Raw genomic sequence first — 23,634 nt, forward strand, 5'->3', positions numbered from 1 at the left:
AATTTAAATTTTTAATCTTAAATTTGGAGTTGATTTTAAGGTTTTTTATCGAAGTTTTATTTTCTAGCATTTACTTTTAGATTTTAGATCGCTAAGAAATATGTATAAAGTTTTATTAACAACTTTTTATTTGCAAAAATGTCACTTGACTTTCTTTATGAAAATTCGAACAATCACCCCTAACTTCTACTATCTATATTTCGTAATGTAATACTCCATCAGTTTCATAATATAAGACATTTTAATCTTGTTTAGATTTATATGAATGTTAATATATATATATATATATATATATATATATATATATATACAGATTATATATATTTACAAGTTGATGAATTTAGACAAGATAAAATGCTTTATAATATAAAACAAAGGTAGTAGAACTTTGTAGTGCTGTTTAAATTCATACAATACAAATGAATCTTAATACATACACACACTGATCAATAGATGAATCTAGATATAATTAAAAAATTATAACATGAAACGAAGAAATTAGTTTTGAATCTGAACATATATTATATATTGATTTAAACCAAGCAATTTTTTTTCGGAACAAAGAGAGTAGTGCAGAGCCAAGTTTCACATAAGGATTTTAGATTTTTTTTCTGTTTTTTTCAAGTTTCTTGCGACAAAATCTACATAAAAGTTATTCAAATGACATTGTTCAAAAAATATTTTTACTTTGTAGTAATTAATTTAGTTGTTTAAATCCTAAATTAGTTAAAAAAGATACATAATTCTGGAGTCATTCAACCTCTGCTATCTCACGGGGCTATATTCTTTCTTCTAGATTTTCTAAAAAAGAATCTCGATGTTTACGGACACGCTCTCTGAGCAGTACAGTTCTATATACAAGCTCATTATCTCATATTTTTGAAATAAAAAATTTTCAATAGAAGTTTATAAATACCTATCATAAAGATAAAAAATCATCTTTCTCTAAACACAGCCTCTAGCATGAGTGTAGCTAGGGGCAGTCCAAGTAAACATGCGACTGTCTCTATTTTGATACACGAAACCCCCTCTATATTATTTCTATATTTATATTATCTTTATATTATAACTATACTCATACTTAGGATTAGTTATGTTTAAAAAATTTTACGTGCGTTATTACTTGTGGCACAGGACTATCCAAACGAAAATTTATGGACAAGGGGCTGGCCTCCGGTACCTCCCTGCGGACCCTGCGGAGTCGCTGGCCGGGAAGAGGCTGAAGGTGGCTGATGGAGTGATGGAAGCGTCGTCTGCGGTTTGCGGTTAGCTCTGGACATGTGCAGGCAGGTGAGGTGGGAGTGAGGCCGCGGGCGGCGAGACGAGTAGGTAGGGCTGCAGCCTGCCGGAGCACCAGAATACCAGATGGGCATGCGGACGACGGGAAGAGTCTGGCCCGCATCAACGTGATCGAGACAGAGAAAAAAAAGGACTCCGTTGAAGCCTTGAAGGGATCGAGCGGAGTGAATGTGCTACTGGTTACTGGTTAGCGTACGTAGATTACTCATTTCAATTTAAAATATAATATTTCTAGTATTTAAATCGTCTCCTAAGAAATATATACATATATATTATTTAAATCTTATCAAAATATAGAGTATCTTTTACTTATTTATAATTGTACTTATTGTATGTACGTATGTTTTAAATAGATAGAGTATTTAAGCTTGCATAATTATTTGGACCCAGTAAGATAATGTTTTTTATCATCTTTAAAAAGTACCTTGAAGGACTATAAGTTTTAGTGTGAAATTCTTACACTTAAGATACAATATATCTCGAGATACAAATTCTTTATACTAAAAAATGTAATTTGCTATTTTACTATACCAGCATGCTAAGAGATCGATTTGAAGCCGTCAAGGATAAGGAGACAACATATAAATTAGAAATCTGACATAAACTAGTCCTACTCGATTGACAGCCAACTTCCACTACACTTAGTGTAGTATAATAAAATAAGATTCGTTATATCTAAAGTAATGGACGACTTACCGTTGTGTAAGAGTACCTTAAAAAATCATTAAATAAGGAAAGTAATATAAGAGTACTAGACAAGGAAAGAAAGGACCAAAGAACTACCCTCGATCTGCACCGATATCCCGTCGCTGCACCTCATACGTGTATCATCTTGAGGTCTGGCATGAGAAGACGAGGCTACAGTGTAGCCAAAGAAAAAACTTGCCGGTCCATGCATCAGTGCGTCGATGAAATCGATCGCACGTACGTATGTACGGCGCCATTTCACACAGCAAGCACGGTTGCTGATGCCAAATTGCCGAGATGAGCAACCAACCACAGGCCGGCCGGCAAGTCATCCTTGGCTACACAGCCATGAAAACACCTCGTCTCCACATGCAATACCTGAGATGAGCTTATCACGTACCACACACCGCCTAGGAAACCACGCGCGTTGGCGTACTACGAGCTCCATGGATACGCGGACCGGGTAGCAGCAGTAGGAGGTACAACTCCTCACTCTCACTCACTGGGCAATGCCTGAAGGAGCGAAGGCTGAAGCTCTATGCGACGCGATCGAGCTGGGAAGAAGCACACGATCAAGTGGGTCGTATTTATATGCCGTTAGTACAGCGCACGGGGCAGATCAATCCAATCTGCGTCACTGTATGTTCCTTCACAGCTTTGAATCTCTGTGTCACACTTTGAATCTCTGCGTGACAATGGGTGTACAGGGCGAGAGGTTGGTGGGTGGGCGCCTATAAAGTTGAAAAAGATGTGATTTTATTTAGAGCAATTTTTCTATTTTATCCATGTTTTTCATGTAAAATTTGGTAAGGAGGCTTCTTAAGGATGGAAAAATGTTCTCTTATTTAAGATTGAGTGAGGGTGTATTTTTGCTAGAATTTTTTTAGATTTTTTTACAATTGTTACCTCCGTCTCGTAGTAATCATAACTTCTTAACTTTGCATGATAAATCTTTAAAATTTATACTGGTTAATTTTATTATTTATATTATAAAATATTATCATAAAAATTAAATAATCCTTAGTATATCTCACAGAGACAAAACAAAGAGCCTAGCAATGGATGGAGAGAGCTAGCGGTACGTTCGATCGTTGCAGCGCGACACGCACGGCACGGCCCGGCCTGCATGGATTTGACGCCGCGGCACTGACATGTCTAGTACTGTACTGTACACTGTAGGAGTACTCCTATACCATGGCATGGAGCTAGGTCTGCTCTTCTCCGTATTTCTGCGCTCTCGGGAGTCTCCGGACACCGGTGATCGACTCGACTGGTGCACCATTTGCCTATGGCGCCTAGGATTCACGGTTATTGGGATAGGTCGCTTTTGAGACGCGCGCATGTGAACCGCGCGCCGTTCGCAGCATGCACGTCGTAGCTGGCTCGTTCAGTCGTGCGCCCCGCCGTGGCTGCAGCCAGGATTTCGGTGAAATGATGTGCCGAGGATTCTTCACAACATTACAATCCATCGCCCATGTTTGCCAGTAGTATTTTGTAGCTGCTTTATTTTCTTGACTTGTTAGCATAAGTTTAACTATTCATCTGGTCAAAATATATATTTAATTATTACTTATTTTTATTACGATTGAATTTATTTTTAGATTAACTTATATTTTTGTATTTGTATAATATTTTTGATGATCATACGTGCGTAAAAAGTCAAGTGTGTCATATATAGAGTATGGACTGAGTATTTGTTAGTGTGGTTTGCTAACCGGTTAGTACTCCCTTCGTTTTATAATATAAGATGTTTGATTTTTTTACTTGTAATGTTTGAATATTTATCTTATTAAAAAATTATGAAAATATCATTTATTTTCTTTGTGACTTACTTTATTATCAAAAGAACTTTAAATATGACTTGTCATTTTTTATATTTGTACTATTTTTTGAAATAAGATGAATGGTCAAATGTTACAACCAAAAAAATCAAACATCTTATATTATGAAACGGAGACAGTAGCATAGTATTCACGTTTTATATCATAAGATATTTTACATTGTATAGAAATTTATAAATCATTGTATATGTTATATATATGCCTATATTTATCGTTATCCATATTAATCTATGAAGAATCAGAATATCATATAATATGAAATGGTAATAATATAAATATTATACTCTCCATTTAATATATAAACATTTAAATTTTTGTACAAGAATATAAACGATTCATATACTATTGTTTGTCCTAACCATCATCCTCTATTTGAAATTTTACCATCTTACACATCCTCTCGTTTAACAAGAGACATCAAAACATTTTCTTCCCAATATTATTCTCTTATAAGAAGGCCTTGGTACGTGGTTGGGGTGTTATTTGTAACATTTGAAGCTCAGTTTCATCCTTGGGTGAACAAATGTACAGGGTCAATGATTGTGAACACGCCATGTCCATGTGTGAGTACCACTGTACCAGAATACCAATACGTGGACAGAGCGTACTACTCTGCAGTAAAAGACGAAGTACTAGTGTAACGCAGTACATACATGGGCCGGGAGGATACTGTACGCGAGCACATGGCCAGTTACAGTGATTGCAGCTAGCAGCTAGACTAGATGAAAGGTTTAAGTGACAGTGATTCTTTTTTGGAATATTTGGTTCCATTTTGAAAACTTATATTATAAAACATGAGCTTTTTTTTTTAAAAAAAAGACTCTGACCTTAATATCAAACATTTCAAACCCGATGGTGCAATGGCGCAACATCTCAGTGTTGCCTTGGCAAATAATCCACTATAATGATAGCGCCTTCAGCGAGTTAGCGAGCCGACGTATAGGGGTTACTATCAAACCTATTTAGCGCTAACATCACTGCCTCGTAGAGGCATCTTTGGTTAGTATTTAACTTTGCCATATTTAATATCAGATAAGTCATAGTTTTATTAGATAGTGTCCAATTCACGTAACAATTGTAAATTGTTTAACTCTTCGCAACCATGTGCATGACATTTAGTTTGTTTTCTTGTCTAATTTTTTCCCACAGGTATATCAAGATTAAAGCTAAACACCTTAATGAGAATGTATGGTGATGTTGGCTCCCAACCAAACAGTCAAGCCGTGGCAATCCAAAATTTGGGCAAGTTGTGGCTTGCCACAATAAATGTGACTAGCAAATGGTAGCCACACTTGAGAGACAAGTTTAAGCACAGCAAACGTGGAGTAGTTTCTCAGGAAAATCGTTGTTTAGATGTTGATTGAGGAGGGAACAGTTCCTATGATATTTGAAGAATATAAGGGTACTAACTCGTAGAGATCTATTTAATATTGGATATTGGTTTTGGAAATGCAAATGACCTAATATATAAGCGAATGAGTCTCTTACCTTATTAGCTATCTTTTGAAGTCGGAAAGTCTTTTGTGGCACCAATTAGTACATGAGTCTGACTAATTCAATATCACCAGTTGATGGACACTAGGCTCTGAGAAGGCCTGATGGACCGTCGATATCTACGGTAAACAATTGGCTAGATTTAGGAGTGGGAAAGACTATTTATGATCCAATATTTAATTCACCTTTAACTCGAATTGATTCACCAGTTCAAATTCATAAATTATATAGCGTATTAAATCCAGCCACTATTTAAGTTGGACCAATTCCTTCTCGAGCTAATTTCACAATGGATTGATTGTGCACACGGAATTTAATGGAATTAATATTGGACCAAACCCATTTAATTTCAACATAGAGCTAGCTCTTATGTAAGACCCAAACCTTTTTTTAAAAAAAAATCTCTCCTCCACTTATGCTTATAATCCAAATATTATACTTGCTTTTATATAATGCAAACAACCTATGAACTTGACATGCTCCAACCACATGAATCAACGGTTCAACACCAAATCTCACAACTCAACGCCAACATCTGCGATGCTGCAGCGTCAGATGGGTTGGCACTAACCCTACCGTGCCAGCCCGCCAAGGGGGCACCGTGGTGAAGAGATCAACGTCATCGGGCTTGGTGATGAGCTCGGGTTATATTTTTCATTAATTGAAGATTTGGTATGACCTCTTCGTGAAACAAGTTTTTAGTAGTACTCGGTGTTGGTGTGGTACTCTGCTCTTGAAATTCCGACACGCTTCACGTCTCGCGCTGGGCAGGCAACCTACGATTGAACCACTGTACTGTAGTAGTTCTTCAGCCTTTTGCGTCTACAGCTTCTTTTCCCGTCAGGTTTGATGAAACGGTACAGGCAGAGGACAGTGTAGCAGCTAGTGCAGGGTGCAGACTGCAGAGAAGCCAAGCCCCAGCGGTCGAGCCTGTCGGCTGTGCTGCCTGTGCAGCAGGCTGATGTGCATCATGTGCTCATCTGAACGTTTCGTGGAGCGCACATGTAGCAAAGAAGCTCGATGATTTCAGTGAAAATGGCGAAGGAATGTAGTGGCTTGATGCGTTTACCTTAATAAAGTTTTCACGTTTCAGAGTTCGGAGGCATACGCCTATATGGATCTTCTAGCCACAATTCTTTCTTCCCAGAATTCATCATGTCATGGTAGAGTTGGTAATTATATTGTTAGTTACTCGATAAATTTGATGATTTGATATTTTTTACTGGCTAATTGTTTATGTTGATACTCGTGAGTATGATATGTGAGACCATCTGAGTCAATAACAGTAGGTCATAATGATGTCAAATAATCGAACCTCAATCTTAAGAGTGTCAAAAAGTCAAAGCCCTCGTTGTTACTCCTAGTTTTCAAAGAACAGGGCAAGCAGTGAACTAGAGATATACATGATTGGCAATACTTCTAAATGTACTTATCAAGTAACTGTTGTTGAAGGGATATCGCTAGTGTGAATAAAACATTGTAATATAAATAGCAGAAAACACAGACGAGCTTTCATGCACCACGTAGATACAACATGACTTGATTTGTTCAAAAAAGTATGTACATATCAAATAGATAAGTACAACTATTAGACCATTCACAATATAATATAGTGATGTAATGCATGTTTTGGAGTTTCCTTATCAATGATTCCCCTCTAGGTAGGTCTAGGTTGTGCCCCTCTAGACTTGCTCCTTCCTTGGCGAGGCTATAGGTGCATCGGCTATGATTAAGGACATGCACTATAGGTGCATCAACTATGATTAAGGACACGCAACACGACCCTTGGTGTTAGGCTACTCAGGGATCCGCTCAACCCCTATCCCTACCTTAACACGAAGCTCTGACGACAACAAACAGAAAGAGGACGAGAGTGGAAGAGAGGAGAACGATAAAAGATAAGATGATACTATCATTGTACCTCACAGAGCTCGTCATCCTTGATTTGTCACACTATCATTGGGGTCACCGCCTTTTCCATCCCCTCCTCATCCCTTGTGCCACCAAGGTGGCCAAAGAACACGATGAGGCATCTATGATCGCTAGCCATCTATACGGAGAACCTTGGTATATCAATACACGCAACGATAATGTGGTGAGCAATGGGCCTCCCCTTGGGCTCATTGATTGCCACATGAAAAATTTGAAAACAGAGATAGGAATGGTAACTGGCGATAGTAGAGGGTAGGGAGGGAGAAAGAGTCGGTGGCCGGTGATGGGAATGATAATTCAGGAATTTGATAATTTTATAGCTGTTTACTATTTTTTCTCAAAATTTTGGGTCTTAGTTTAAAATACTGGTATTGCATGTAAGTTAAAAAAAAATTTGGACTGAAATATAAAACGTAAAATGCTAGTAGTGTTTGAAACGAAAAAAAAACATTAGCGAGACTTAAGGTGGTCTCATCCTTATATACTCCATCAAATTCTCTCTCTCTCTCTCAGACTACTCCTATTAAGTGACTTATGAATGAATATCTTTAGCGACCAAATGTATCTAGCCGAGAAGGTAGGGCTGTAGTCGAATCACCGTCAAGAAAACGTCCAACATGCCGGTGATGGTCTAGGAGAACACTTGTGCGCACCCGCTTCCGGTTGTCACGCCTGTTTCTATTTGGTCAACATTAACCGAATCAACCTAAAGAAAAACCACAGAAAAATCGTGGTAGTCGCAAGCCGTGTGTGCGTGCGTGTGTTTTGTCCCCAAACAAACAATTGGTCAACGGGACTCGCAGAGAGAGAGACACACACCCAAAGAGAGAACCAAACTCTTCAGATCGGAAGAAACGGCGCTGCGGTTTTCTGGTCAAATTGCTTACACACGAAGAAAAGCCCAAAGGTTAATCCGTCGATGGGCTGAGCGTACTCCTACATATATGGGCCTCGATTCTGCCAAATCCAAGTAAAGTAGTACTCACGTATAGTAAACACGCAATACGCCTTCGAGATTGGGTGGCGTACTCCTTGCTTCCCCCAGCTAGCTCCCTCTCCGGCGAACGGCATGCAGCCGCAGGCGGCCGTCGCGCAGCCGGTGGCCCGCCAGCCACCTCTCACCTCAACCACCACCACCAAAGCCCGCCGCTTATGCACCTGCGCGGCCCTCCCTCCCCTCTGCCGCTGTGGCCGGCGCCACCTCATCGGCTCCACCTCGGCCACCGCTCTCCTCCCTCTGCTCGCCCTTCCCTCGCCCGCCGCCTCGCCCGTCGACCCCGAAGTAAGCTGCTTCCTTTTCGTGCTAGGACTCTTCCCGTGGTGGTTTCCTGGCTGTATTCTCAGCTGCCCGTACCTGGGTTTCGCTTTGTGCAGGTGATGCTTGAGCGGGTGCACCCGGCCAGGCCGGAGTGGTACGAGAAGATGTATGCCACCGCCATGGACAGGTTCATGAAACCGTACGAAGCCGAGGTATATGCTTTCCCCCTTAGTTGCAGTTTCACCTCTTTGCCGTCCTGAAGCTTGGGGCTTGCTAATCGGTTTCCAACTTCGAAGAGACCAAGCGTGCAAGCCCATCATAGGTTTTCACCTATATGGACAACTGTACTGCTGCTCACTGAAATCAACACGCCCCATTTGATATCAATGTTAATTGTGCCATCCGTGATTTGTTGATCATATCCTTCACATGTCTGTACAACCTCTACAGTCTGATTTATGTGAACTCTTGATCTGTCTTAGTACCTGATTTTTTTTTTCATAGATATCACTACATCAAAACTCACAAATAAGCACCCGGGGTGTTAGCGAGTAGACGTCATGATCTTAAATCCACATCAGTTATTTTAGCTTCACTGTTCAAAAAGATGTACATGTTTTTCCTCAGGGATTGTGGTGTGATATTGATCATATGCCGTGACCATGCTGGTCTTCTCACATAATGAATTTTGCAGATTTCAGAGTATAAATCAAAACTCTTTTCCCAATTGATGACTGCTGGGAAGGACATTCTTGAGCTTGGTGTTGGAACAGGCCCTAACCTCAAGTACTATGCAAATGCTGATGGCGTTAACATAGTTGGGGTGGATCCTAACAAGCACATGGAGGAGTATGCCAGAGCAGCAGCAGTGTCTGCTGGACTTCCACCTTCGAACTTCACCTTCAGAAGAGGGGTATGGTGCCTTCTGAGCAGACTGTTTCTCCTATTACCTCTGTGAACTGTCTTTTGAGGCGTAATTGTATTTAGGTTGGTGAAGCTTTGCCGGCTGAGGACAATTCAATGGATGCAGTCGTTGGCACTCTGGTATTGTGTTCAGTAAGTGATGTTGAAATGGCATTGAGAGGTAAAAGTCATCTTTACAACAGGAGTATCTCTTATCTGAGTACAAATGCTCTTTACAATTTGGGATAATTGCGCTGTGAGGCAAAATGATGAAAATATTCATAAACTTATTATAATGCATGTGTTGCATCGGGGGTTTTATTAAAGAAAAATATCATTAACATATTATTATTATTATTTTTTACATGTCATCTCTTAATTGATTTATCTATTTTCATAGACATGTGGCTCATTGTTCCCACGGTTATTGTTTCTTCCCACAAAAAGTAAAGTATTAACCGAAGTGGTTGATATGTGGGTTCGATAGTTTATTTTTTTTATAACAAATAAATAGTTGGTAATGGTGGTGGGCCACCGCAACTCTTTTTTATAGGAGTATAAATAAGAAATCACTGTAACCTAGAACTCAAGTCACTCGAGTTAAGTTACTGCTAAGAAAAGTCCAAACTGATTGCCATTTCTGTTTCTCTTCATCCTTTTTACGTAACTGAAGCCAAGACTTGTGTTTTTATCTGTATATTTTTCGTTCAATTCCACGTTTGGACCATATCTTAGTATCTCATGGATTTTGACATGCCCATTTTACCTTCCATAGGCAACAAAATAATAATCCCTCCATTTCATAGTGTAAAATCATATAATCTTATCTAGAGTCATAGAGATGCTTATAAATCTAGTCGTATATATAAACTATATACATTAATCAATAAAGGAATCTAGTGAAGTCTAGAAAATATTATGATATACTAATATGTATGGAGTATTGAATTGGAAAAATCATTTTCTAAACAACACTGCACCTTTAACTCGTGCAGAAATAAAGCGTGTCCTAAAGCCCGGTGGTGTCTACATATTCATTGAGCATGTTGCTGCGCCTGGTACCTCCTGCTATTCTCATTCACATTTTACACAGAAATGGCTTAAGATTCATTTCTATTTAGAGATTTTCTGTTGTTGGAGTACATTATTGACTGTCCTGCTCATTTTGCCCGGTGGCATAGATGGATCCTTCCTCCGGTTCGTGCAAGGCGCACTTAATCCTCTGCAGCAATTTGTCTCTGACGGGTGCCACCTCACCAGGGAAACAGGGGAAATCATCAGGGAAGCTGGGTTCTCGAGCTTGGACCTGAACACGACTCGCCTGTCTACCGCATTTATCCTCAGCCCCCATGTTTATGGAGTAGCATGTAAATGAAGTTTCATTCTGCTGTATCTAATCGTGTAAATTATTCTTTAAATTATCTTGTTGTCCGTCAACAATATAGCGTATTTTGTTTTGTTACAGGATTTGACCATCTATTACTAACCGATTCCTCTGTTTCAGAATATAGCGTGTATTTGTTAGCTGTTTCAAAATATAGCGTGTATTTGTTAGGTAAAGTCTTTGACAATATGAACTACTTCGTTTTAAAAATATTAACATAGGAGTATTATTTATGTAACACAAAAGTATAATCATAAGACTTTCTGATACAAATATATTAATAGCAATTTTGTGTCAACAAACTACATTATAAAAAAGTTACCATGGGTTAAATTATTATCTCGATGAAACAAAACACGTGCAAAAGCTCTGTTGCTTAGAAGCGGGGTCATGCTCACGTCAACCATAAAACACGGCTACCTTAGTAGTTTATTTAAGAAACCGTTTCTTTTATCTATGGACTTCTACAATACATCATCAATTATATAGATACGTTATAATACATTGTTATATTACTATATTTTGAAATTGGGCAGTAATGGCACCGTAGCACGCTAGGTTTCCAAGGCTGAATTTTTCAGGGCCCCAGGGCCCCAGGCACATGGTCAAATGTGTTGGTCTTCGGGAAGGGCTGCATGCTCCGGAGATGGTAGTATGTGTATACTGGGTGGGCTTTAATAAACGGGCCTCTTCGATTGTTGTTGTATTGGGCTAGTCCGGGGCCTGTCTGGGTTTACTGCAACTTGGAACTGTCAACTTGTGGCGTGTTCACCAGCCCACCACATTCACTCCACCGTGGGGCCGAGCCAAGAAGAAGAAGAAGAAGGTGACCACCGTGACACACACACGGCGAGGGGCGGTGGCCTCTGTGCTCACGCTGTCACGTACGCACGGTGCAGGACACTTGCACGTTCGTCTGCCTCGCGCGCGCGACACATGGCGCGGCCGCCGCCGGGTCGCGCCCTCTGTCCACTGCGCGACACATGTGCTCACCCCGAGGATACGCGCCAGTGTGAGCGACAATGGCTTTGGTTTGGCTCGTGCCCTGCATTCACTACGCCTGTGTGGGGCTGTGACGCCGCTGGGGGGCCTCACGGGTCCCCTACAGTTTCTGCGAAAGGGCCTGGCTGGCATCCTTCACTGCTTTCCTCTTGGCAAAATTTTGTACTACGCCCGCTCCAAACGAGGCCAAGAAGACATTTTGTACTACACCGGTTGTTTTACCATCTCGTGGAGCCAACGTATGGTTTAGAAAATTTCATGAGATTTTAAAACTTTAAAGAAAATTGACAAAAAAATCCAAAAGAAAAAAATCGTGATGACATATCACAACATATACACGATAATCATAACATATCACAGCATTTTTAATCTAAAATCGTGACTTTCGATACTGATCGTTGCGCCATAATTACTGACGTATATTATGAAAACCATCGTGATTATCGTCAAAAAATCACGATAAACCGTTAGATACCACATAATTTTCCTTACAAACAACGGCGTTTTATTTTAATTTTAATTTTACGTGATTTTTGGGTGATACGATATCAGGCCTCGCAGTTTCGGAACGATATTGCAAATTGTGCTTGTGGCATGGCACCGCACGGGCGACGTGTTTCTGTTGGCAAAACGACCGGGTACTGGTCCCCGTAATCTGGGTCCAGTTTGGTGGGCGTGTTCAATTCTTCTGGACTCCTGGTCCAGTGTGTTCGTCGTCCGAACCTGTGTGCGTTGGACAAATGATCTCTTGCGCAGATGTTGTCATGCGCGGTGTCGCAACCAGCATGTGCTCCTTCTGTCCACCGTTGCTGCTGCAGCTTCCAGCGTCACCGTCTGAAAGATTAAAACGGACGCGGGCCAGTGACATTGCAATTTTGTTGTTACTTCTAATGACCACCGATACAATTTGGTATCATCGGTATATTTTTTTCTCTGATTATTCTTAGAATTTTTCTCGATTTTTGCACGTCATTTCTCGAATTGTTGATGGCATATTTTTTTCAAAATAAGTTTCTATATATAAGTTTATTGCCCCAGCTTTCTAAAATAGTTTTTTTAGCATTCTATTATCTAATTTCATCATTTACACTGTTAGATAGCATTCACACAAATTAAATAATCTTTCGTCCTCCGCTGGAAACAAAATAGCCCAGATATAATGATGCAGCCAGGATCGTTGTATTTCTTTTCCCGGCCAGTATCACGGTTTGCTAGCAGTTACCACTACCTGACTGAATCGCCGTACAGTAAAAAAAACCGCAAGGGGTCATCATTTGGCTCAAGCCAAATGGTATATTCGTAAACAAAAAATATTTTGATTAAAATTTTATATATATGTTCTCTCATAGATCTACTCATAAAAGTCGATACTTGAAAATAAACTACAATAAAAACTTCAAAATATATTCCATCATTAAAATTGAAAATTCAAATTTCATACATGGAACTCTATACCTGCCATTCGCTATATTACGACTGGCATTTCATGCTTTGAGGTGTTCAACGTTATCACCCCCTCTGTCTTAATATATATGTATTTCTAGCTCTATAGAGATAAATTAGTTGAAATAAATATTATCATTAATTAAGAGGATCGCGTGAAGTGATAGGTCGTTAGGGGCAAAATTAAGAAAAAAAATTGTATATAACGTGATTGATAGGTCAATGAATATTGTACAAATACATTTTTTAAAATACATATGAATTTTAAAAGTATACTTATTATGACACAAAAATATAATAGTAAAACATAAACTGGCGTCATATCTGGCCCATTGGCCAATAGGCCCATGAATGATTTGGACTTGAGAATTTCGCAGTTAGGTCTTCGTGTTGGTACCGGTAGAAGTAGAGTACATTAAATGTAGTAACTTTACTAGCATTAAATAAGCCTGCCAGACAGTTAGAGCAACTTGGATAGTATAGGCATCTGTAGCTCTAATTTATTTATAGTTAATCTAATAGCCAATTCATAAAATAGTTAGCTACAAAACATATAATATTATGTCATACTTATCATACATATATTGTATCTGTGTGCTTTTATCTTCTTAAAATATGTTTACAACTGACTTATAGCTTGCTATTGTACCTGCTCTTACATCTCACTACGAGCAGCAGGTACACTAGGAGCATAAGACAGATATAAATATATTTTAGAAGATAAAAAATAGAAGAGAATAACAACGAGCTATAGATTTATAATCAATTGCAGCATAAACTTGAAGTCACAGTACGTGTATAACAGGTGAGACATGACATTATATATTTTGTAGATAACTATTGTATAAATTAACTATTAAATTACTATAAATAAATTAAAGCTAGGAGCGGCTATAGTATTGAACTTCCTGTAAAAAGAGTGAGCTAGTTTTAATTTTCACTCGTGCTCACATGATTTTTCCCAAAATATTTGAAAAAAGAACGGCAGGAGTAATGTTCTGCAGTGAAACCCGTCGTCAGACTGCTGTGTGCAGTTGTAGTAGACTGTTGTCTCGTGGGTCGGTCAAAGATGCCAATTAAACCTTGCCTTAAAATATGGAGGACGTGTAGCTCCTGAGCTGACGACTCCGTTAGAATAGTGCAAGTTTTTCGCAGCCGTAAGTACTTGTATAATATGCTTGTTGCGTAGACAAAACCTTCCCACGTACAGTAGGATTGTACTATTAGAATATCACATTTTTTTGGAATAGTCGAATATACAGGCCCAAACGCAAAGGCTAGTGTAGAAGCCGGAAGCTCTTGGCGCGGTAACCCGGCGTGGTGTATCACACCATTCCTGGTTTTAAAGCGGGAAATGTACGAGAGCCGGCCAGGGAAGATAGCAGAAGCAGCGGGCTTGACGTGTAAACTCCCCGCTCGGTGCCCGCCGCGCGCTGGTTTCGACTTCCAAAGGCACCGCCGAGCCGGGCTGCTTCCCCGTCTTTAGAGCAAGTATAATAATAACATGTTATAAGCTGGCTAAATGGTTACGTGGAGAAGAGAGGGGAAGAGAGAATGTAAGAGGGCTGTAAGCTTATAGCCAGCTCGGACACAAAAGCCAAAAAACTCTATGAGAATAACATATAGATCATATATTAATGATAAAAAGCTAACTAATATATAGATAAAATAAAAACTGACTATAAAAAATCTTATATCTAACTTATTAACTATTAACTATGTTATCAGCTTGCTCTTGTTACTCCACCACGCCAACCTTTTTTCCCACTCCCGCCACGCCTCCCAACGCCCCCGAAATCCCGTGTCCCTACGTGCCCGGTGCTGCTGCGAGCTTTTGCAGGGGCCCAGGCCGCGCCGTGCCTGCCCCACGCTGTGAGCCCCACCCGCGTGCGCCGCCCCGCCCTACGCCACGCCGTTTCAAACCCGTTCGTTTCACGGTTCCCACGCACCCCGGGTACCTTACCTCCCCCTCTATTTATGCCTGTCCCCAACAACCTCACCGCCGCACGCTTCCGCCCCGCCACCGCCGCACTCTCGTCGTCCCAGCCCACCCCACCCGCGTGCGTCGACCCCGTCCCGTGGCAATGGCGTCCCGCCGAACACTCCTCGCAGCTGTCCTCGTGGCCGCGCTCCTCCCTCCGGCGCTGTCCCGTGGACTTGTGCTGGGGCACCACGGATTCGGGCACGGGCGCGGGCACGCACCGCACGTCGGCGGACACGGTCACGGCCAGGGACAGCCGCACGCGCCGCTCGGCCGTGGCGCGTGGTCGTCGGCGCACGCCACCTTCTATGGCGGGGGTGACGCGTCTGGCACGATGGGTACGTTTTTTTTTCGTATGCTCGTGATAGTGCTGTGCTGTAACATGCGGAAAGCTCACTGCTTTGCGTGCGTTTGTTTCGTGCAGGAGGGGCGTGTGGGTACGGGAACCTCTACAGCCAGGGGTACGGGACGAACACGGCGGCGCTGAGCACGGCGCTGTTCAACAACGGTCTCAGCTGCGGCGCTTGCTTCGAGGTGCGCTGCGACGCGGTCGCCGGCGGCGGGAGCCACTCGTGCCTGCCGGGCTCCGTCGTCGTCACGGCCACCAACTTCTGCCCGCCGAACAACGCGCTCCCCTCCGATGACGGCGGCTGGTGCAACCCCCCGCGCGCGCATTTCGACATGTCTCAGCCCGTCTTCCAGCGCATCGCCCTCTTCAAGGCCGGCATTGTCCCAGTCTCTTACCGCCGGTCAGTACCTAAATCCAGCAACTTTTTTCCTTTTGTGTTTCGCTTTCTTGCAGCTAACCGTGCTGACCATGGCGTTCTTGTTCGTGTGGGCAGGGTGGCGTGCCTGAAGAAGGGCGGGATCCGGTTCACCATTAACGGCCACTCCTACTTCAACCTTGTTCTCGTCACCAACGTGGGCGGCGCCGGCGACGTGCACGCGGTGGCCGTGAAGTCGGAGCGCTCGGCGGCGTGGCAGGCCCTGTCGCGCAACTGGGGCCAGAACTGGCAGAGCGCTTCCCTCCTCAACGCCCAGATGCTCTCCTTCCGCGTCACCACCGGCGACGGCCGCTCCGTCGTCTCCAACAACGCCGTACCCCGTGGCTGGTCGTTCGGCCAGACATTCAGCGGGGCCCAGTTCAACTGATTCACTCCAATTTACTCAAACATCTTCAAGTAGTTGCAGTAGCTACTATGCTCCCAACTGGACTGTGCTGGGAAGTGCCATTGTTTTATGATTGGTACTGGTCTCCCCTTGGTTCTTGGGTAGCAGTATTAGCTGGTTGTTTGGCCTTGTATTAGCATGGGCTTTGTGTTGTTATCGCTAGTGGTAGTTGGGTAGTACCATTAGTTGAGCTTTTGTGGGAGCTTTTGGCTAGGGATTGGAAGTGGTGGTAAGGCTGGTATGATTAACAGAGGCCGCCTTGTATCACCCGCCAAAGTAGCAAAATGGGCCTCTTGGAATGGCCTTCTCCTAGTTTGATATGTTAATTTTGCATGGTTTTGCCTGGTTGTTAGTTGTACTTGCCCCCATTTTGAGGGTGTCAAACGGGTTAATTTAGGCATTGTATGCCCTGTCTGCTGCTTATGATCACCTTATACTGCTTTGTTTTAGTAGTAACATGTGCTTGTCGAAATCGTTATATTCTCGTTAAATACAGTGTTTGCTTATTGTTTTGCAACGGAGGTATTGTAACTGCTATCTGCAATCATCCGTTCTGGTTGTGGAATGCTCGTTGCACCGTACTTGCTGCCCGCTCGCGCATCACATTCCTCTGCGCGCAGTCTCACCGTAGGTGGCCAAACTTGCTCGGCGCGCGCAGGCGAAGGTCGTTCAACGGAGGTTGGTGCCCCAGCGCAGCGCCGTGAGCAACGTCATGGCTGCGCACAACGTTCACGGCCAGATGGTACAGTTCGACGAAACTCGGGCGGACGCAGCCGCAGCAGTGTGACCGAGAAGTAGGTCGATCGTCGTGTGGAGCAGAGCGACAGTTAGCAGCGGGGTTAATAAAGTCCATAATACCATCACATGGCCGGCATGCCAAGCGCAGTCGCCGCCGTATATGTGAAACATCATTAAAGAAATGGATTTTGGGATTGGCAAAAACAATTGTATCGGTGCTATTGGCGTGTATGTTGGCTGTTCTTTTTAGACATTTGACCGAGTCTGACTCAAACCGTAATCGTGTGCAACTCCATAGTCCAGACCAATCTCCAGGAAATCAGGATAACTGCGGTTCGTTCTTTTGGCAGATTAAAGTAAGATCAGTAGAACTGGAGTAGTTACTAATCAATAGTAGTAGTTAATATGAATTAATTTTTAAAATAGCTATATACAGTACATTATTAATTTACGGTACATCTTCATCTCTAGTATAGTAGGTTGCAAATATGTATCATACTTTTATTCTTTAGTTCACGTAAACATAAATATGATATTTTAGAGTTCACTTTATTATACTTACTCTTATTTTCAGTTTTTTCTTCAATTAATAACGGTGATTTGTGCAAAAAAATAGTTTATCATCTCACAAAAATAATATATCTATTCATCAACAAAAGACTAAGCCGGCACTCACAATGTTAGAAACTAAGGTGGTGTTTAGTTTGCAAAAAAAACTTTTGCAAAAACAGCACATCAAGTTTTCGGATACATATTTGAAGTATTAAACGTAGTCTAATTATAAAACAAATTTCAGATTCCGGCTGGAAACCGTGAGACGAATTTTTTGAGCCTAATTAATCCGTCATTAGCACATATTCGTTATTGTAGCACTTATGGCTAATCACTTTCTAATTAGGCTCAAAAGATTTGTCTCAAGATTTCTTCCGTAACTGTGCAATTAGTTTTTTGTTTATCTATATTAAATGCTTTATTTATGTATCCAAAGATTTGATGTGATGTTTTTGGAAAAAAAAAATTTAAACTAAACAAGGCCTAACTAAAGTGTTTTTTATAATCTAGAACATCATGTCAAGAAATTTTTTTGGAATGTAACTTTTGTATCTTGTTATGATATGACATAGGGTCTATTTGGGGGAGCTTCTCCCAGCTGCAGCTTTTGTCAGAAGCTGCCCCAAACGGTTCACAGCTTCTGAGAATCTGTAGTTATAGATTCTAGAAAATAAACTAAGAATCTAGAATCTGGAAAAGCTAGATTTAGGAGCTTTTACAGATTTTCAGAAGCTGCTACCAAGCAGCTTCTTCTTAGAATTTAAAGCTCCCTAAACAGACACATAGTCGTCTCTATCAGAGACAGTATTGTTTTACGATGAGACACTGAGTTTTAATCTTTAATCTAGAACCAATTTATTTATTTTTATATCTCTTTTTAGTAAATAAACTACTGTATCAATAAAGTGACATTGTATTTAATATAAATTATCCTAGAATCTGCGCTGTGAGTGACCTGATGTGCGGTGGTGGTACTGCATACAAAACGCCCTCAAGCATTCCTTGGATACCAGCATAGAGATTCCTCCATCCAGTCATCAGTTCATCACAAACCGGTAAAACTCAAGTCTGCGAGGCCGGCAGAGCTCAAGAAGTTTTGCTCCGAAAAGCGGAAGACTCGAGCAGTGGTCAGGAAACACGGGAATCTGTTTCTCGCTGGATGCGGATTTCTAGAACCGTCATTCCAATCTCTGGCCGCCAATTTTTGACCGGAGACCATCAGTACCAGTGAGCTAGTATTATGCTCTACCCATTGGATTCTTCGATTGTGTCCAGCACTTCAGCTACTCAAGTGTATGATTAACGAAGGAAAGGCTGTTGGGGACAAAGATAGTAGAGTGTCTGTGTTCGGTACTGGTGATGCAAATACAGTAACGCTAAATGTTTAAATTTAGGGTTAATTAGATCTATTTTATTACAATTTTCTTGTTTGAAATATATTATTATTATTTAACTAATTAGAAGGATGTCATTATAATTTCAAATTTTTTTTAAAATATGTCACTGCGTATCTCTTCAATGCATTTATAAATTTTTTGAACCAAATTAACTTTTGCACTTGCAACGCTGTCCTAAAGTGTGCAGTCTAACGGTATGGAGCGCAAAATGATCCAAAAATTTCAAAATGTGTACTGAAAGGGTACACGTACAGGCATATTTCGATATAGTCATGAAATTGTAATAACATTCTTATAATAGTCGAATGTAATGATATTTTTAAAACATATAAATTTATAATGATATGATCTAATTAACGCTTGAATTTAACGTGCCATGCGTACACGCTGACGATGAGAATGTGATTATCTAACATACTGTTCGGTGCACTACTGCTCACTCACATCCAGGTATATTTGATGAGGAAAAAAATCACCCCAGTAAAGTCATTGACCAGGCGAGTTCTGGTAAGAGCGAACTGTGGAAAATATTAAATGGGAGAGGAATCTATTATCTATTATGATTCTGTTGTATATTAAACTGACTCTCATGGATGTATTTATAGGGTACATAGAAGATAGAAACTTGGAGTACAAGATAAATATTATATCGTATCTTTCTAGGATTTTATCTTTATATCTAGAGTTTCTATTGGACTCTGTTATCTTTAACCGTATGTATTTATATCTCTAACACGAACAAACTCTCAACGTTGGACACAAGCGAGACACAGCAAGACACAGCAAATGAGGCCCTTTTAGTTCCCAAAATTTTTTAAGAGAGGCTATACATTTAAAATATTAGAAGTAGTCTAATTATAAAACAAATTTTAGATTCCCACTATAAATTACGAGATGAATCTTTTGAGTGTAATTACTCTGTCATTAACACATGTTTGTTACTGTAGCACTTATGGCTCAAAAGATCCGTCTAATGATTTTCCCTATAACTATATGTAATTAGTTTTAGTTTATATTTATATTTAATATTATATTTAGATGTCTAAAAATTTCACGTGGTATTTTTGAAAAAGTTTTTGGAACTAAAATTCATATCCAGTGTCCTACAGGCACGACGTAGACAGGCAAATCTTTTGGCATCCGCAGGAGGTTTCGCAGGGGCGGAAACGAAGATAGCCGACAACATCCTGTACCAGGGCATGGGAAAAAGATGCTTGGGAACGATTAGCTTTTGCATGCGACCTCTTGAATCAGTTCGAGAGGGAAGGAGACGGCAGGCGCGCCATTGATGATGGACTCCTTTCTTTCTCCCTGCTTGGTCATAGGGGAGAGGGAGACATGGGTGGCGCAAAAGCCACACGTCCCCGGTTAAACTCGGCTCCACGGGAGGTTGGGGTGGTGGCAAGCAACGTGCGAGTGTCAGTGGCAGCCCACTGAACTGTACTGCAAGCCTGCAGCCGCATGCAGATACGCATGGCGTGGTGCACATGAAGCTTTGAAATCTTTGCGATATCGCCTCCTCCCACTTGCTTCTGGCCGCTGCTACTGCGTTCGCCCTGGACTCGCTGGTGGTTAGTTGGGGTGCACCTTTATTACTGTACTTTTGCTGCTTTACCTTTGTTTCTCCGTCGGTGGCGGTGTTAATCCGAACTTGTTTTGGCGGGTAAACTGTACGCTCGAGTGAGTGCTCGACGTTAAGCAGATACTGACAGCGAGAAATTGCAGGTGGAATCTATAAAAGCTGTTGATTTTTTTTCCAATTGCATCAACATTATTTATCTCACGAATGTGGAGTTAAGAAGAGATCAGTACTCAGATCGGGAGTACGGCACTACGGGCTACGGAGCAGCAGTAAAGGGTGACGTAGAGTACGCGCTGCGCGGCACAAAGCGTAAAAGACCAGAGGAAATTCCGGAGCTCACGTTTTCCATGGATCCATCGGGTAGTAGACGACGTCTGGCACGGGAGCCGAGAGGGAGTCGTCTCGTCGGCCTCGGTCTCAAATCTCGAACGGTGCGGCGACGTTTCGTGGCCGTATCAACTGCTGTGACGGTCGCTTGCTGCCGTTGCATTGTGGCTTCCGTTGGATCGACACAACCCCACTCGCATGATCGCATCGGATCCCTGCTCCGCTTCATCTTGGCAATTCTTTTATTTACTCCTTCTGTCAAAAAAACGAATTTTTCGATTTTCGTATACCATCCGTCTTATTTGAAAAATTTTCAGAAAATTAAAAAAATTAGTCACACGTAAGATATTATTCATGATTTATCATCTAATAAAAATAAAAATATCAATCACAAAAAAAATTAAATAAGACGAAGAGTCAAAAATTAAAGGTAAAAAGTGAAAAATTAGTTTATTTTAGGACGGAGGGAGTATATATTTTTACTTAGAAATTAACAAAGAAAATTTTATTTGAAAAATTTGTAAAACTATACCCTATATAAACGTCCACCGGAGCTATTGGGTGATATATACAAACTCTTAAGTTACGGGTTGATCTATGGGCCCGTTTAGTTTTCAAAAAGTTTTTTTTTCAAAAACATAGTATCAAATCTGTGAACATCTAAATGAAAAAATAATTAATTGAAAAATTAAGGAGAAATCATGAGACAAATATTTTAAGCCTAATTAGTTCATAATTAATCATAAATGCTACACTTACTTATATATGCTAATGATAAATTAATTAGACGTAAAAGATTCGTGTGTGACATTCGATCAAATGTCCCAATTGATATCTACCGAACTTGGCCTTCCGACATGTGTTGATAACCGTACAAGTCCTTGTTTTACATGAGGCTCTGTAACACTCGGCTTAACCTGAGTAGAAGCCGATTCTGCAGGCAACCCGTAACGCTCATGTATCGGGTGATATAAGCTTAGACGGGTCCAGAAAGCTGTAGATGGGCCTTACCGATATTAGGCAGCCCGTCAGCATCTCGGTTTCAATCCGTTATAGCGCATCGAATCTCAAATATTTCACGAAGGAATAAGTTCACTCTGGTTTCCTCGAGTTATCATGAAATATCAAAAATGTTCTTCGACCGCAATAAAAAATATTGGCCCTTAAAATTATAAAAACCGTTTAAATTAGGTCTCTAGTCAGATTGAAGATTGGTTTCCCGGTTATAAAAAAATATATTAAAAAATTTATGAGACCTACTATCAGATGCTAAGATAAGAAAAAAATCCCCCTCTCTCCCCTCCCTATCGAGGCCGGCGGCAACAGGCGAGGGCGCAAGCGGCGGCGGCAAGCGCAGGCGTGGGCGCGGGCCCTGGCTTGGCCGTGGGGGCAGCGACGAGCTCATGCGTGGGCGCGGGGCAGCGACAGTAGTGGGTGCGAACTGCCGGGCCAGACGCCGGCGGGGCTCAAGGGCTACCGGGAGCGGGGCCTCCAGGAGAAGCGCGGCAATGGCACCGACGCCCTTACTATCTTTCCCACCATTTGAGTTTTATTATGTGTAGCTATTTGTTGTTTTTCTGTGTGATTACTGAAGCAGCATAATCTTGTGTCAAGATTTGTTGAAATGATGAACATTGCATTTGAAATCTCATCTCATTGCATGATTGCATTGCAAATGTAAGGAAAGATGGGTTTTTTTGATTGGGGCAGAATTGGAATGGAATGAAATCAGGTGAGGCAGAGTTGCATCTCGGAGTGGTTTTGCTGCTCGATGACGGCGAGGAAGACGGGATCGACAACGATGTGGTTGTCGATGCGGACGGAGAAGCGGCGGGACCAGAAGAGCACGGCGGCCTCGCCGGCGATCTTCACGGCAGCGCCCAGCTCCATGTGGTGGCGCGTGGTGTCGGCGAGGATGGAGCGGGCGTGGTGCACCAGCTCGACGGCGTGGAGGCAGGTGGGGAGGTGGAGCAGGCGGCAGGAGGTGGGCAGCTGCTCGTCGATGTGGTTGATTGCGATGTGTATTGCAGTCGCCACCCCACGCCCACGCCCGAGCTCGCCGCTGCCCCCCGCGGTTGAGCCACCCTGCGCTGACGCCCGCACTTGCCGCCGCCGCCGTCGGCCTCGGTGCGGAGGGGAGAAAGGGGGATTTTTTTATTTTTTTTATTAGGCTAACATGTGGGCCTATATTTTATTAAGTTCTTTTTTTTCTGACTTGGCAACTGACAGGTAGGTTCTATAATTTTTTTATTTTTTTTTGCTGACTGAGATGCCATATTAGCAAAACCATCCTTTAATACTGCCAAGGGACTTTATTTGAACGGTTTTCATAGGACCAATATTTTTGGTATTACGATTAGGATACGATCTAACCCAAAGCGAACTTATTCCTTTCACTAAAGCCCTTGCCTTTTAGGCCATCAAAATGCGAGCGTTTTGGCCCAATACCCGATCACTCTCTTCTCCACGGCCACAGCTGCGATTTTTTTTTAAATTTAAACATTTTTGATAAATGATTTTATTACAAGATCTCGAAGAAAGATAATTTTATCGTATAAACATTTTAACCACGCTACCAACACTGACGTCACAATATAACGTTTCCATGTAGAGTGTTTGGCTGTGTAGATTTTACAGTGATATG

The 23,634-nt window shown here is 41.6% G+C and overlaps 2 protein-coding genes across 2 annotated transcripts; both read left to right on the forward strand.

Annotated features, from left to right (window-relative positions):
* Nucleotides 1–8,317: 8,317 nt before the first annotated feature.
* LOC102703757 (methyltransferase-like protein 7A) lies at nucleotides 8,318–10,921 on the forward strand. Its single transcript, XM_015833245.2, has 6 exons — nucleotides 8,318–8,535; nucleotides 8,628–8,723; nucleotides 9,206–9,424; nucleotides 9,499–9,595; nucleotides 10,410–10,472; nucleotides 10,596–10,921. Exons 1-6 carry the CDS (start codon nucleotides 8,323–8,325, stop codon nucleotides 10,787–10,789), a joined length of 882 nt encoding a protein of 293 aa, XP_015688731.2. The 5' UTR covers nucleotides 8,318–8,322; the 3' UTR covers nucleotides 10,790–10,921.
* A 4,337-nt stretch (nucleotides 10,922–15,258) lies between these two features.
* LOC102721615 (expansin-A5) lies at nucleotides 15,259–16,706 on the forward strand. The gene is made up of 3 exons (XM_015833793.2): nucleotides 15,259–15,562; nucleotides 15,649–15,973; nucleotides 16,067–16,706. Exons 1-3 carry the CDS (start codon nucleotides 15,328–15,330, stop codon nucleotides 16,374–16,376), a joined length of 870 nt encoding a protein of 289 aa, XP_015689279.2. The 5' UTR covers nucleotides 15,259–15,327; the 3' UTR covers nucleotides 16,377–16,706.
* Nucleotides 16,707–23,634: the final 6,928 nt, after the last annotated feature.

The sequence above is a fragment of the Oryza brachyantha genome, chromosome 2 (genome assembly GCF_000231095.2).
Source record: "Oryza brachyantha chromosome 2, ObraRS2, whole genome shotgun sequence".
NCBI classification, from domain to species: Eukaryota; Viridiplantae; Streptophyta; class Magnoliopsida; order Poales; family Poaceae; genus Oryza; species Oryza brachyantha.